Source organism: Zymoseptoria tritici, chromosome 7 (assembly GCF_000219625.1).
Source record: "Zymoseptoria tritici IPO323 chromosome 7, whole genome shotgun sequence".
NCBI classification, from domain to species: Eukaryota; Fungi; Ascomycota; class Dothideomycetes; order Mycosphaerellales; family Mycosphaerellaceae; genus Zymoseptoria; species Zymoseptoria tritici.
The window spans coordinates 420500-435630 of NC_018212.1; the positions used below are offsets into that span (position 1 = coordinate 420500).

At 55.5% G+C, this 15131-nt stretch overlaps 2 protein-coding genes across 2 annotated transcripts; both read right to left on the bottom strand.

Moving 5' to 3' along the window:
* Positions 1-128: 128 nt before the first annotated feature.
* Positions 129-4089, bottom strand: MYCGRDRAFT_44538 (uncharacterized protein; the record flags this gene model as incomplete). Its single annotated transcript, XM_003851214.1, has 4 exons — positions 129-335; positions 438-3439; positions 3505-3583; positions 3694-4089. 4 exons carry the CDS (start codon positions 4087-4089, stop codon positions 129-131), a joined length of 3684 nt encoding a protein of 1227 aa, XP_003851262.1.
* A 3671-nt stretch (positions 4090-7760) lies between these two features.
* On the bottom strand, positions 7761-12302 carry MYCGRDRAFT_94297 (putative ABC transporter; the record flags this gene model as incomplete). Its single annotated transcript, XM_003851213.1, has 1 exon — positions 7761-12302. The coding sequence occupies one exon, from the start codon at positions 12300-12302 to the stop codon at positions 7761-7763; it is 4542 nt and encodes a 1513-aa protein (XP_003851261.1).
* Positions 12303-15131: the final 2829 nt, after the last annotated feature.

Consider the following 15131-nt stretch of genomic DNA (forward strand, 5'->3'; position numbering starts at 1 on the left):
AAGTCGAGACCACATGCCTCCTTCGTCAGAATAAAATGCCACGAAATGCTCACATCTTCACTTCCCACTCCACAGCCACCACCTAGCTTTCTTCAAACATCTCAGTTATATCTCCTCCCTCAAAAACTCTACATCAAACTCGTCCTCCCCCCGATCTCCGTCCCCCCCTGCCCATCCTGCAAATCCCCACTCCTACCCACCACGAATTCCCCATAAATCCTCGCCAACCTCCTCCTCTCCGTCGCCGAAATCGAAGCCCGCGTCGTCTCCAAACTCTTCACCAAATGCCGCCAGAAAATCACCGGTTCCTGTCCACCCTTCTGCGTCGAAGCGACCTCGCCGTTCGTCGACTTCGTTCCCGCAGCGGAGGAAGGACGGTTTTGTTGTCCTTGTCCCGCTGCGGATGTGGGACGGGCGAGGGAGGTGGGTGATGTGACGCCTCGTTCACGTTCCCGTTCGGCTTTGGCTTTGCGGCGGGACGCTTGCAGGGCGGAAAGTTTCGCTGCGATTTGAGCCCGTTCTGCAGCCTGGGCTGCTAATGTTGCGCCTTGCGTCTCTCCTCCTTCACTGCTCTTCTCCTCTCCAGCACGGAAGTACGTAAACTCCTGCTGCCGCTTCCCACTTCCCTCACTCGAGCTTGGACGACGACTCCCATCTTTCTTCTTGCTACCGAAATCCTGGTCAGCACCGGCGTCCAGCACGTCGTGAATTGCGTCCAAGTGGGCGTTGTACATGACCGCCTGCAGATCCGCTCCCGAATAGCCGTCAGTACGCTTTGCGACTTCGAGCAAGTTTTGACCGGGCGGACCGTCCGTGACTGAACCGTCGATATGTAGCTGCCCGCTCACCGCACGGAGGATGTCGAGCCGGTCGGAGACGTTGGGCATGTCGCAGATGAGAGATTTGTCCAAGCGTCCAGGTCTCAGCAGCGCGGGATCGATGAGGTCGGGTCGAGAGGTGGCGGCGAGCACGTAGACGCCCGAAAGACCTTCTGCGCCGTCCATCATTGTGAGAAGCATGTTGACGACTCGATCCGTCACGCCGGTGGAATCATGCCCTCTCTTCGGAGCAATCGAGTCGAATTCGTCGAAGAAGAGGACACAAGGTTTCGCCGCTTCCGCCCGCTCGAAGAGGTCTCGGACGGACTTTTCGGACGCGCCGATGTACTTATTCAAGATCTCGGGACCTTTGACGGAGATGAAATTCAGGCCGCACTCGCCTGCTACGGCGGAGGCGAGGAGAGTTTTGCCGCAGCCGGGGTAGCCATATAGGAGGAGTCCTGAGCGGAGGCGGAGGGGACATTTGGCGAAGAGGGGGGCGTAGGTTGTGGGGTATTGGAGAGTTTCGAGGAGGGTCTGGCGGGTCTCGGACAGGCCGCCGATGTTGGCAAAGGTGGTGGTGGAGGAGTGGAGTGTTACTCCGCGGAGGGAGGCGGGCGTGAAGTCCTTCAACGCGGCCGTGAAGTCTGCTGCTGTTAAGCGGACGTCGTCGGAGTCGGAAGAGACGGCGCGGATGAGGGCTTCGCTGCGGGTTCGGGAGACGAGTAATGCGAGATCGCCGGGCATGTAGCCGTCTGTCTGGCCGGCGATGTCCAGCAAGTCCAAGTCCGGGTCAAACCCGGCAGCAGTCTCAGGGACAGCATGCGATGAAGTCGGTCGACTGCCTTCATCGGAGCCTTCCATCCACTCGTTCCCATTCCTGAATACCGGCTCCGCACTGTCCGTATGCCTCGCCTTGACCGCCTGCCGAATAAGCTGTTCCAACACCTTTCTCCTTCCATCTTTCGTCGGTGCCTTCAGCGCAACGATGTCTCTGACGACATGCCCTCCAATGACAATATTGTTCACCGCTTCTTTGCTCTGCGCTGTTGCCAGCATTACCACATTCGAGTCACGCCCACACCACTCCCTGACAGTCGAACACAACAACTCGCTGACCTGTCGACTCCGTCCGTTCGAGTCCTGTCCCAGTTCCGTTTCGACAGGGCACAACTTATCCAGATCGTCCAGGATCACCAACGCCCGCCCACCCAATCTCGCTGCCCAAGACGCCGACGCAAACACTCGGTTCAACGTATCCTTGATCGTCTTCACCCTCGTCTCATCCGTCACCAACCTCCGACACGGAAAGTAAATCACATTAAACAAGAACTCGCTCCGCAGCTGATGCGCCAGCAATTGCGCGACCGAACTCTTCCCCGACCCCAGTCCACCCGTCAATAATACCGAGCTCGTATGCAACAGACTCTTCCTCGTCGACTCGATCAACGCGTCGATGCCAACCATACTCGGAACTTCCTCCTCCAACTTCTCTCCCGGCGGCCACTGCGGAGTCTTCCCTCTCGCCGTTTCGGGTTGCAGCGATATCTCCAATTTCCTCTCCCCACCCAGCAACCAGTTCACCCTCGCTTTCGCCGGATCACCAGGCGGTACGGGTTCAAAGTCAAGGATTCCACCCGTCCACCCCTCCCTCGCAGGTAACAACATCCCATCTGTCAACGGTCCTTCGAGAATAGATTTCCCCAAAATTGTCCGTATTCTTGCAACACTCTCCTCCTTCTCCGTCTTCGACTCTCCTCCAAATTTGATCCCTCCAACAGCAGCTTTCTTCTCCGCCATCGTCGCCGCAAAAGGCGTCACCCTCAACCTCTTCACTATCGCATCCTTACTCGCCTGCTGCTGTGACGGCTCCTTCAACGCTGACGCCGTGCGCGGTAGAGGTGTAGGCGCAGGATCAATGCGTACGATCCCACCCACCACGCCTTCCGCTTGGAGTGTCGCACACAGCAGACTTGACAGTGCGACGTGGCGACTATCTGGTGCGTCTTCCCATGCACACAGCTTCGCCACGACTTTTGCTGCAGGTTGTGCGTCGGTGGGAGCTTGACTTTGCGGGTCAACCGGTTCTTGAAGACCGGCGGGTTTGACGATTTGTACGACTACCCAGGTCACGCCGCGAAGGGTTTTGGAGAGGAGGTGTTCTCGGTCCAGCCAGATTCGTAATCCTTCATCTTTCATTTCTTCGCCTGCGTCTTCGAACCACTCGTTTTGTAAGGCGCGTGTTACGCCTCGTAGGAATATCGGTGGCCGACTCTTGTCTCCCTCGCCTCCCCTTGCACGCACGCCGCTTGTTCCGCTCTTCCCACCGCCGCTCCTTCTGCTCGCCGTACTCCTGTTGTCCCGGGCATTACTCGCCGACGACCGTTGGGCCTGCCTAGTCTTCGGCGCCACGATGACCTCCGCGTCGGGCGAGATTTTGACGAATGGCTGCGTACTCGCGGGAGCAGGCGTAAGGGATGTAACAGTGATATTCGCTGTGGAAGTCGGTGTGAGGTGGAGAGTCAGAGGGTGCGAGGCGCCGCTGGACGAGGAAGGGTTAGGGAGGGCTCGAATCTGGGAGAGGAAGTTCATTTCTAGAAAGGAGGAGTGGAGTTCGATTACTGTGGATTGAAAGGTTAGCAGAAGCTCGTCTTCCCCAATGCTGGGCTTCTGAAGGATGCCATACTCTCCCAGTCCGTAGCAGTCACCGGCTCGATATTCACGGTATGTGCTTGTGGAGGATCAATATGCAACACCACGCTCGCCTAGACCACACTCTCAGTCAGCCTTTGTCCTTACAGAGCTGTGTCCTCACAACGCATATACCGCCCTCGTGCTTCAGCAACAGCAATCCTCCTCCGGAAAGAAAGCATACCTTCATACCCTCCCCCAGCCCCACCCTCCGTCCAAACGTAGCATCAACCTCCACCCCAGCGACCTCTTTATCTCCCCTCTCTCTGACCCCATCCCGACCCACCAAGCTCCCCATTCGTGTCTGTGACTGCATGCCTGTCCATCCCATATACACTGACTGCACAGCCGAGCTCTTACTGCGCCCATCCGACCCCGAAGAAGGCGGCGGTCGAAATTGCACTTCCACAATAACATTCTGCGCCAATGTATTCGCATTCTGCAGCAATCCCACCAGTTGAGCGGGGAGGTTGACGAGGCAGGACTTCAGACCGGGGAGGAGGGATATCTCCACATTCGTTGCGTTCGCCGAGGAGCTCCCTCCGCCGCTGGGAGCGGAGCGGCGAGGTGCTATTGACATTGCGGAAGGGTTGTTGCTGAGAGTGAAAGAGAGGAACCTCGAGTGTGAGCTTGGAGAGAGCGTGGACGCGAAAGACGCGGCCCACAATTTTTGGTAGGCCTCGGCTCAATGGCCGACAGGGATGCTTCGAACATTGGTTTGATGCCTGAGGCAGCAGCAGCGTGACTAAGCGAGCTTTGTACTTTCCCAACTACAACAACTACAACGACATGCATCATCTCTTCATCGTCCCATACAGCGCTCCCCAGAGCTGGTGGCGTGTCGAATGATACAGCCATCGTAACGTGGAAGCAATCTACCGGCCAGCATGTTTCGAGAAAGCGCTGGCAACATGCTGACGAGCAACGCAGCTGGGTAACGCAGGTCGCTGATTGCCTTGCTCATATTAGCGAGGGTGGGCGAAGTAACGCCTTCATTGGGATCAAATGCGCGAGCCGCCAGCATGGCCCCGCCCACCGGAGATCGATCCTATATTTGGATGGCGGAGGCATGCGGCACAAGTCTACATCACCAATTCTGACCCTCGTGAGCGAGCAAGCGAGCACTGAGTATCATTTGATCAAAGTCAGACCGCAATCCTTCAGCTTGATTCAGCCACGTTCGACATCCGACATCCGACAAAAGACAAAGACATACTATACCGACTGCTTTAGCATACCAAGAAGATTGCACACTGCCCAGAAGTGGCAGAGATGAGCTATGTACTTCCAGCGAAGATGCAAGTCAAGAGAGTGAGCACACCGAAGAAATCACACTTTTCAGCGAATCGACGAACTAATACCCTGTAGTTTCCGGCGAACTTCATACCTGGCGAAACCGTGCTGAATCCGACCGACAACAAGCGCTCAAAGATAGTCGAGAAGAAATACGACGAAAAACTCGCCAAATGGACGTACAAGCTTGAAGGCTCTACAGAATACATACCGGAGAGCAAACTCTCTGTTCGATAGCATTCAGCTGATTGCACCAACGACAACCTCACTGTTGCGCCAATTCTTTTGCGCCAGGGACGCCCTTCTTGTCCAACTCTCAATACATGGTTGACACCTCCACGAGGCTGCACTTCGCTTGCATGCAATTTCAAACGACTCTCACTGTGTGGCGCATGAAAACAAGGCAGACGCTCGTAAGCCGCAGGCCCCACAAAGGCAACTGTTGCATAAGGTACGGCTCGAGCTCTCTTCGCACTCCTAGGCTTTGCTTTCCCACCATGCACATGTCGAATATGCGAACATGAGCAACCGAAGGTTGTCAGGACCCACTCATCTCTTAACGAATCTTACATCAGGCTGGACCGACGGCAGAGATTGTTGCAGGTGAGCGTGCCGACGAAGAGAGTGTGCACATAAACAGGGAGCTTCGCGCCGCCAGCCTCGTGAAGAATCAAGATGTAGCTGACCATGTCCTCCACAGTCACGTCAATAGAGCTCCAAAACTTTGACACCCTGAACCAAGCTTCTGTGCTTGAGCGCGGAGAGCATCGTAATATGGAATCGGATACTGGTACTGGCGCTGATCCTGCCATCGGCAAAGATGTGCCCGGCGAGGAGGACGACGAAGCGTCGCCAGGCCCTCAGCCAGGTGCGATGAAGAGGACATCTACGTTTTATGAAAGACTGTGGAAGAAGGCCGCAAAGGGCAATGTCATCGCAGACGCCGCGATCGACGTCCTTGCTGACCTCAAATTGAAGAAACAATACATTGATGAGGAGCCAATACGTACGTACCATATACCTCAAGGCGCCACTCGCGTTTTCTGACTGCGCTTCAGCCGGATATCCCCAATTAGCAGAATTCATCGGCAGTGATGAGAGATCCATGATGTTCCGCCAATTCACCAAGTTGCAAGCGAGGCTGATATTGGAAAAGCAGGATGAGATGCGGGAAATCGAGGACGAGCTGTACTTCTACGACCGTGACGATTTCCTAAAACTAGGAGCACCGGGCGACGATCCTCTGAAGCCGGACAGACTTTCTCGTCGACTCCGAATCGATCCAGAGGAGCAGAAGCGGCGACAGGAGATGATGGAACTCGCCGAAAGGAAGTTCAAGGAGTATGCGGCGCTCCTAGAGGCCGCGAGGAGTATGGCGAGCTACGAGAAACCAGCCAGCTACGAGGTCAAGAACGTTCTCGGGTTCGTCTCGGGCACCAAGCCCGTCCGACCTGTCGAGTGCAACTGGATTCTTGAGGAGAAAGACCTCGTCACGCTCCGGGCGGCTCGTCAACACGCCGCGATAGGATCCGGCATCGAATGGCTCTTGAACAACATCCGCTCCCAGTGGGCGGAATTGGCGTCAGGCTTCAAGGATCAATTGGCGTCATCACGCTTCAAGGTTCGACGTTCCAACGATGCTCCCACGGCGGAGACTTCGGCAAAGAGTCAGGGCCAATGGATCAAAGAGAACGCACGATCGGCGAGGTTGGCATCCTTGTTCGTCGCGGGCGTGTTGCTATTGTGCGTACCGGTATTTTTCGTGGTCCCGATACTTGCGCTTTCAAAAATTGGCGGTAATCTCGGCCAAAGTATTGGCGTGCTCATTGCTTTTGCTTTGGCGTTCACTTTGCTGCTGGACCTGGGTACGCCAGCCAAGCCGCACGAGGTGTTGAGCTGCTCTGCTGCGTGAGTGGGATCTACGTCCACTATCTCCCAGAAAGTCAAAGCTAATAACACATCGTAGTTACTTGGCGGTGCTTGTAGTATTCTTCGGAAATGTCAGCCCACGAGCAAGCACGTGAAGGTCTTGTTGTATGTACCATATCTATTGTGCCGACCGACTCTTACCACTTTCTTCACATGCGAAGGACTACAATCACCTGACTGTGCTATTGCCCGTACTACAGTTCTGTCAAGGCGAGACAGGAGCTCGCAAGGATCCATCCCCCGCCAGAACCTGGACTGTACTGGTCACAGGCCCCCAAGCCACAGGGGTAAGCGACACAGACAGGCACCGCATCTGTTGGTAAGTGCGGGTCTTTGCGGTTGTCCGTCGACTTCGAAACACGATGGAGTTCGACTGTTCACACATCTTCCGAGTTTTGCACAGCGAACCTCTTCAAGAGTGCTTGATGCGGCTAGATAGCAGAGTCGATGCCACAGGATCATGGTTCATAGCCGAATTACCCACATACCTTAACCACGGGAAGAACATGAACCTCTTCATCTACATGACTACGTCCGTGCCGTTCGGATCTCCCATGCATCGACCGACCGTGCTGGCATAAAGGAAAATGCGTCAAAACAGGACGACGGTCATGGAGGCATTTTTGATCATTCGACAGACACCTCACCAATGGACAGGGACACCCTCGACGACGAAACACATCAGTCCATCGAAACCGAAGAGACGAGACCAACACTTACACCGCACATACCACATACCACATACCGCAAATCAAACACATTTCACTGCTTTCGACTGTGGCTTTCATATACATTCATTTGAGAAACATATTCTTCAATACCCGCAGAAAATCCGCACGATGCTCTTTCGACCCCATGTGTTCTGTATGTATCCAAGAAGAACCTTCCACCTTCCACCGAAACGCCACGCTATGCCCATACCTCTCTCATCCCCAAGATTTCATGTTCCTCGTAAAGCTGTTTCCGTAACCCTGTATCAAACCCCCCCAAAAATCCCGTCTTCCCTTCCTATCCTGTCGTTTACCCATCCTAATTCGTCCTATCATCCCTCTCCCCCTCGATCCGACTCATCGTCCCCTCCCCTTCTCCCCCAGGCACCATCCTCACCTCCTCACTCTCAAAAAAATCATCCCGCCGAATCCCACTCCGTTCACACATCCCCCTAAAAATCCCTCCCTCCCTTTCATACAACTTCAACGGGGAATCAAGTTCCGCCACCTGTCCCTGATCCATGACCAAAATCCGATCATAGCCCACAATCGTCCTCAGTCGATGCGCAATACACAACAACGTCCTCCCCTTGAAACCCTGCACAATCGTCTTTTGTATCTTCCGATCCGTGTCAAAGTCGACCGAACTGGTCGCTTCGTCGCAGACGATGATTTGGCTGTTTCGCACCAGAGCGCGTGCGAGAGCGAGGAGTTGGCGTTGGCCGAGGGAGAAGTTGAGGCCTTCGTCTTCCACCGCTGTGTCCAAGTGTATGCGTCCTTCGGAGGAGGAGGCGGGGGAAGAAGAGAGGTCCTGGTCGGGAGCGACGAGGTCGGCTTGGCGGAGGGCGTGCCATAACGCGAGATCGGTGTGTTCGTTGAACGGGTCGAGGTTGGAGCGGATCGTGCCGCGGAATAAGGTGGGGTCTTGTGGGATGATGGCCAATTTGGAGCGGAGGTCGTGCAGGCCGATGGAAGCGATGTTGACTCCGTCGATGGAGATGGATCCCCCGGAGAGTTCGACCAGGCGGAAGAGCGTGGACATGATGGTTGATTTTCCGGCACCCGTGCGGCCTACCACGCCGATGCGTTCACCCGCGCGGACGTGCATGGAGAGGTTTTTGAGGACGAGGGGGAGGCCGTCGCGGTAGCGCATTTGGACGTTGTCGAAGATGATTTCGCCGGCGGAGGGCCAGGAGGGGGGTGGGGAGTTGAGGGTGAGGGGCGCTTCTTCTTTGAGTTCGGTGCCGTAGTAGTGGATGCGCTCGGTGGAGTTCATGTTGTTTTCGACTTCGGCGAGTTGACGCACGGTGAATTGGATCATTTGGACGATGGAGAGGATGTAAGAGAGGACGAGACCGGCGGTGGAGGGGGAGATGGAGAAGCGGGAGGTGACGACGAGGATGCCGACGATGAAGACGAGGATGTTGCCGAGGGCGTCGAGGCGGGTGGAGAGCCAGCGCTGGTTGGCAAAGGTGAGGAAGTAGGCGCCGTCCATGGAGTCGACGGCTGCGTTGACGCCGTGTTCGAATTGTTTTTGGACGCCGTAGGCGCGGATCGTGGAGGTGCCGTTGATGGCTTCGCCGAAGCGGGCGAAGACTACGCTGCGCATTACGGCTTCGTGGCGTTTGAGTTCGCGGGCGGAGGCGCGGTAGTAGGATGTTGCGAAGACGAAGAGGATGACCAGTGGGACGAGAGCGAGGGCGAACCAATAGTAGTAGGCGATGATGAGGATGAAGACGGAAACGATCATGGCCATGGTGAGGAAGAACATGCGGATCGAATCGGTAAGGGTGTTGTCCATGGTGTCGACGTCCTTGGAGAAGCGGTTGGTGATGCGGCCCAGCGGCGTAGTATCGAAGAACGACATTGGCGCACGGAGGACTCGTGTGATGGCCCGGTTGAGCATGACCTTGGACGACTTGGTGCCGTACATGGTCAGCGCAACGGAGAATGCGAACATCAGCAATGCTTGCGTGACTCCCAGCGCGGCGTACACCCCAATGTAGATGCCCGTCGATGTATTCCACTTGTTGGACGTCCACCATGAAAGCCACAGACTCGTGACGATATTCGCGCCTTGCGAGATGATCAAGAGGAACGCAATCAGCGGCAACACGAGCATGGAACCCGAAGCGCGAATGTAAGCGGCATAGACGCCCCAGCCTACACTCTTGACAGCACGTTCTTCCTGCTGCATAAGCGCGGCGGCGGGTTTGCGAGAGCGCTTCTTCTTGGCGTCTTTCTTCTCCTCTTCGACTTCATCCTCGTTGACCTCTGCTTCGTCCTCCTTCTTCTCTTCGGAAGCGGTCGTCTCCATTAATTTCTGAAACTCCGCGTCATTGGCCATGAGCTCGGGGAACGTCGCAATCTTGAAGATGTGGCCATCCTTCATCCAGACAATGCGGTCCACTCGATGCAGAACATGCAGTTGATGGGTGGCCAGCACTCTCGCCTTGCCCTTTAACAACCCACAAATCGCCTGGTCCATGATATGCCTTCCGACATGTGCATCCACAGCCGAGAGAGGATCGTCCATGATAACCACATCGGCATCGAAGTAAATCGCACGAGCGATGTTGAGTCGTTGCTTCTGGCCTCCTGAAACAGTGATACCGCGCTCGCCAATCTCCGTCGAGTCACCAGCCGGCAACATCTCCAGATCCGGTCGCAATGCACAGGCGTCCACAACAGTGTCGTACCACTTCCGATTGTAGTCTTTGCCGAAAATGATGTTCTCCCTCACAGTCGCATTCTGGATCCAAGCATACTGCGGGCAGAATGCTCGGTTCGCGCCAAAGGTGACATTACCGTTGGTCTTGCGCATGTCGCCGGCCAGAGCGGCGAGGAGGGAAGACTTTCCACTTCCGACAGATCCAATTACAGCAATCAATTCGTCCCTCCCGACTGTGAGATTGATGTCCCGCACCTCGAACGGCTTCTTCTGCTCCTCCTCCTCATTCGTCGGCGTGGGAGGTGCAGTCTCCACATTCTCCTGCTTCGCCACCTTCTTCTCCTCCTTCGCTTTCGCTTTGGCGTCCTTCTTCTCCTGCTTCAACTGCTTGCTACCCTTGGGATCCTCGCCGGGCTTGCCCTCGCTCGAATTTGTGGTATTCCTCTCCCATGTGAAGTCGCCATCCACGATCTCAATCGCGTTCGGCGCATTCATCTTCCATTCCGAGTCGTCGTGTGCCTCTTCTGCATCCAAGAACTCCTGCACACGGGTCAGAGAGGCGTTCGCATCAACCACCTGGCCAATGACCATAGGCAGCAAGTTCAACGGAATCCTCAATGAGTTGAACAGTGCCAGCGAGGAGAACACCGGAGCCGGGTTGAGTCCATTTCCGGAAAGCGAGTACGTGATAAACGACAACATCGAAGCGAAAATCGGCAGAGACATGGACACCGCCATGATGGCATTGCGGATCGACAGCAAGAACGAAATCTTGTTGACCTCCCGATCGCGAATCTCCCCGATGCGACTGAGGAAACTCGTCTCCCAGCCAAAGTACTTGACGAAGCGAACGGACTGGATGATTTCTTGTGTCAAGCTGACTCGCTGATCGGTGATTTTGTTGATGACCTTGCGGCGAGCCATGAGGATGCCGATGGTCTTGGCGAGGAGCGGCATCATCAGGCAGATGAAGGCGAAACCGGACAGGGCGCTGTAGGTCAGGTTGATGAGGAGGAGAGCAAGGGTAACCAGGATTTGGAAGGGTGAGGTCCAGATCATATGGCCCATTCCGCATGCCTGGTCGATACGGTAGGTGTCGGTAGACATCAAGTTGACGATGCGGCCGTTTTGCCAGCCGACACCATCGCCCGAGACGCCCTTTTTGCCGTCCTTCTTCTTCAACTGCTTCTTGAACCATTTCTTCTCCTCCTTGCTGCCGGGTGCGAAGTCTGGTTTCGTCTCCGCGGCGACATCTTCGATCCCTCCTGCTTTCGCACGACCAGACAACTTCATTGCCTTCTCGAATATGACGCTAATGAGAACTGATCGGATTTGTCCTCCCGTCAGCATACCACGGTAGATGAAATGGTTGATGGTCATGGACTGAAGCATCTGCATGACAGTAATGCCAATGACCAGACCAACTCCATGACCAATCGGCGGCGCCACTCCCTGTCCATTCTGCGCTGCGTATGCTCGTCCAGCGAATGCAATCAGATATTTCAGCACAAACGGCGCCAAAACCTGCAGCATGGCACCGACGAAATTGCAGGCACCTCCAATAATCACATCCACCTTGAACGTGTCAAACAAAGCCATGACCAGAGGAGAGAAGTAGGCTTTGCGTCCCTTTCGGTACTCCAAATTCCTCATCAACTTCGTCTTCATCACATCGATACTCCGATCGGGATTCACCGCCCAGACATCATTGATCTCCAGCGGTCGTTGATATCCCACGCCCATCAGTGGCGCGATCCATTGGAAAGTGAGAAGACTGAAAAATCCCGCTTGATATTCCCGTGATGTCAGTCGTTCCTTGGGTATGGGTGGCAAAGTCTTCGACTTGAGGGGATTCAATTTCCGAGTCCATGTCTTCTTCTGCGGAGGTTCGTCTTCCGGGTGATATGAAGTGGCGATACTAGTGACGCCCGTGTCGGTGGTCCAGTTACTTCGTTCTCGTTTGAGGGGTGTTCGATCTCGGTTGATTTCTTTTCGGAAGTCATCGCTGCCGTCCTGAGAACTGCTCTCTTCGACGGCTTCGAATTGTTGTGCTTTCTCGTCGAGGTCTCTGTCGGAGTCGGGCTGATCTAATGGCTCCTCGGCTATGGGTTGTGGTTCGTGAGTGTCGTAAGGTCCGGCGGTGGCGGTGTTGTCAGCGGTCCACGCCTTTTCAGCGTCGGGAGCCGACATGTTGAACCGGATGTTGAGGCCAGTGGTGGCGGATGGCCGAGGTGTGGAGAGGGTGAGAGGGGTGGAGAGGGAGAAACAGAGAGAGAGACAGAGGAAGTTCAGAGGCGAGAATGAGGTCGATGATGCAGAGGAGGAGGAGACGGGAAGAGGTGAGGTAGAAGAAGTATTAGTCAACAGACCTTCTTCCCGCAAGGCAAGGCAGGAAGTAGTCTACGTTGGCAAAAAACAGTTGACGCGCGCATCATGCACGCAAAGACAACGGGGCGTCGGCGAAAGTGAGCAGACAAAGTCCGACAGCAGAGATGCATTTGCAAGCAACCGCGGCGATTGGAAGGCAAACAAAGAGGGAACCGGGTAACGTACCGTAGTTCTAGGGCTCACTCACTTCTTCTCAGCTTGACTTTCGGGAGTGCCACTCTCTGCTCACACGTTTTCTTGATTGACATCCGCCGGCCGACTCTGTTCATCCGCCTCTCCACATGGCATGAGGCACAGCGGGACATGCTATTGGAAGGAATGTCGATGGTAGTGGGGTCCGTCGGATCTGATTCGCTTGATCGGGGAGCGGATTGAGATCTGACTGATATGATCATCTGTGCATTGTTGGAATATCGTCAGTCGCAAGAGTAGTCTGCATGTCCGAGCACACTTACCTTATGTGTACACATGGCAGCGCTGTGAAGATTCGGATTCCTCGCCTTCAGCAAAATCCATGGGAACAGGATGATCACTAAACACCTGCCCCATCCATTCTAGACCCACGCGCGTGCCGACTTCCGCTTTTTCCTTTCGGACATCGCACCGCATCCACACCCCACGGCCCACGTCGACCGCAATGTACAACTCACGAGGCGAAGCGAGTCCGGACGAGTCATCATCAGAGGTCGAAGGATTGCGTCGTGTATATTCAGCTGGAGCACCAGGTAGCATGCTCCAAGTCCAGCATGGGCCAACGGAAAATATCTCGAACCCATCGGCCGACCCGGACATTCTCACATCCACATCCACGAGAAGGATTTCCATCTCCTCATGCTGGCGACACTCCCACTTTCACCGCAGGGCCGTCATGCGTGTACCTTGGGAGAACAAATACCACAGCCGAACAAGTCTCTGTAGAAGGAGTGTCGTCCACCACAAACGACACCATTTCGACCAGGGGCCAGGATGTTAACCATGGAACCTGGTAGGTACCTAGGAGACCCCATGCCATGTGAACCCATGTGGTTTTTCTTCTCATTCTGGTGGATTGCCCCTCTTCGGATGACTCTATACGAAATACGAAGTACCCCCAAAAAGTCCTCGGCCGAGCGGGCTTAGATTTCAGCCCGGGAATTGAGAGGAGTTGATTGGCTGCTCGATTTGAGGAGATGACAAAAGCGGTATTGCTGCCTCAGGCGACGAATGGAATATCCCGAATGCATGCGAGAAGTGACAATGCCTTAAGAACACCACCGCATCAGTCAGTGCAACTCAATTCACACTCTACCTCCTTCTCAGTACGCTCCTTTCGAGAGCTCGATGTGCGGGCAAGGTAGGTACGCTGCACGCGGGCTTTGCTGCGGGAATGCGAATGACCTCTAGTTTCCCGACAAAAGCAATGCTTTTCCGGAGCAGAAAAGGTCGGCAAGGGAGATGGTTCACATTCATATATATCGAACATCGGGAGAGATCGGTACCGTAGTATTATACTCAAGCTCAACCTCCCCCTCCTCTCCCTCTCCTTCCTCCTCCTGTCCCTCTCCCTCTCCCCCCTCACCCCTTAAAACATCCCCATCCCCTCCCCACCCCTCCTCTCCCCTCCTCCATTCCCCAACATCGCCAAACTATCCGGTCTTCCCCCATTTCCATTCGCATCACTCCTCCTCGCCGCCATACTCAACGCCCGCGACCTCTCCGCCGTAACCGCCTGACTCGGATGATAAGGTTTGAAATTCCTCATATTGCCCAACACGCCCGCCACGCCCGCGAGGGTGGCCATTGTCGTCGAGTTGGTCGTCGTCGTCCCTCCCTCCCCATCCATCGTCGTGCCATGCCCGCCGTCGAAACCGTGACTTGTGCTGAAAGTGGAGGTGGACGAGGAGACGAGACTATCCATCCGCCCCTCCACCTTCGGGTAGCAATTCTCCTTTTCCTCCCCGAAAAGCGCCATATACGTCTCCGCCCTCGCGCCCGCTGAACTCGAGCGTCGGACATCTCGGAATCCATCTTCCCCTTCCACGCGCGTGTTGCGGTTCGAGCTCGTAGGGGTGATGTAGTGGGAAACCACAATACTCGGACTATCGGATCTATAAGTGTCGCGAATGGGAGGCGCGCTTCGAAGGCCTGAAGTGCCGTTTTCGGCTTTGTTGACGGAGATTTGGAGGGTGCGGAGGCCATCGGAGCCGGAGCGGCGTTTGCGCCAGAGTTCGGGTGGGGGAGGGTGGCGGGGGTGGTGGTTGTCCCAGTTGGAGTGAGGGGTGGTTTGGGTGGGGGAGAGGGTGGAGACGGGGATGGGGCCGTCGATGGACCAGCGGGAGGCGTGGCGGTGGGTTGTGGTTGTTGTAGTTGTGATGGTAGGTGCGTGGTACACCACGACCTCTTTCTCCTCATCTTCGCTGCCGGAAGAGGTGGGTGTGCGTTTCATTGCTGATCGTGCGGGTCCGTGATCCATTCGGTGGCGGGGAATGGAGCGACCGTGGCGACGGTTGTCTTGCGATTCGGAGCTGGTGCGGGATGAGAGGAAAGTGTTTTGTTGCGCGGAGCTGAAGTCCGCAGCGACGGGTGAGGTCCTTGCAGACTGGGAGAAGTTTGGCGTCAGAGGTGACGAGCGTGGGGAGTTTCTCATGCGCT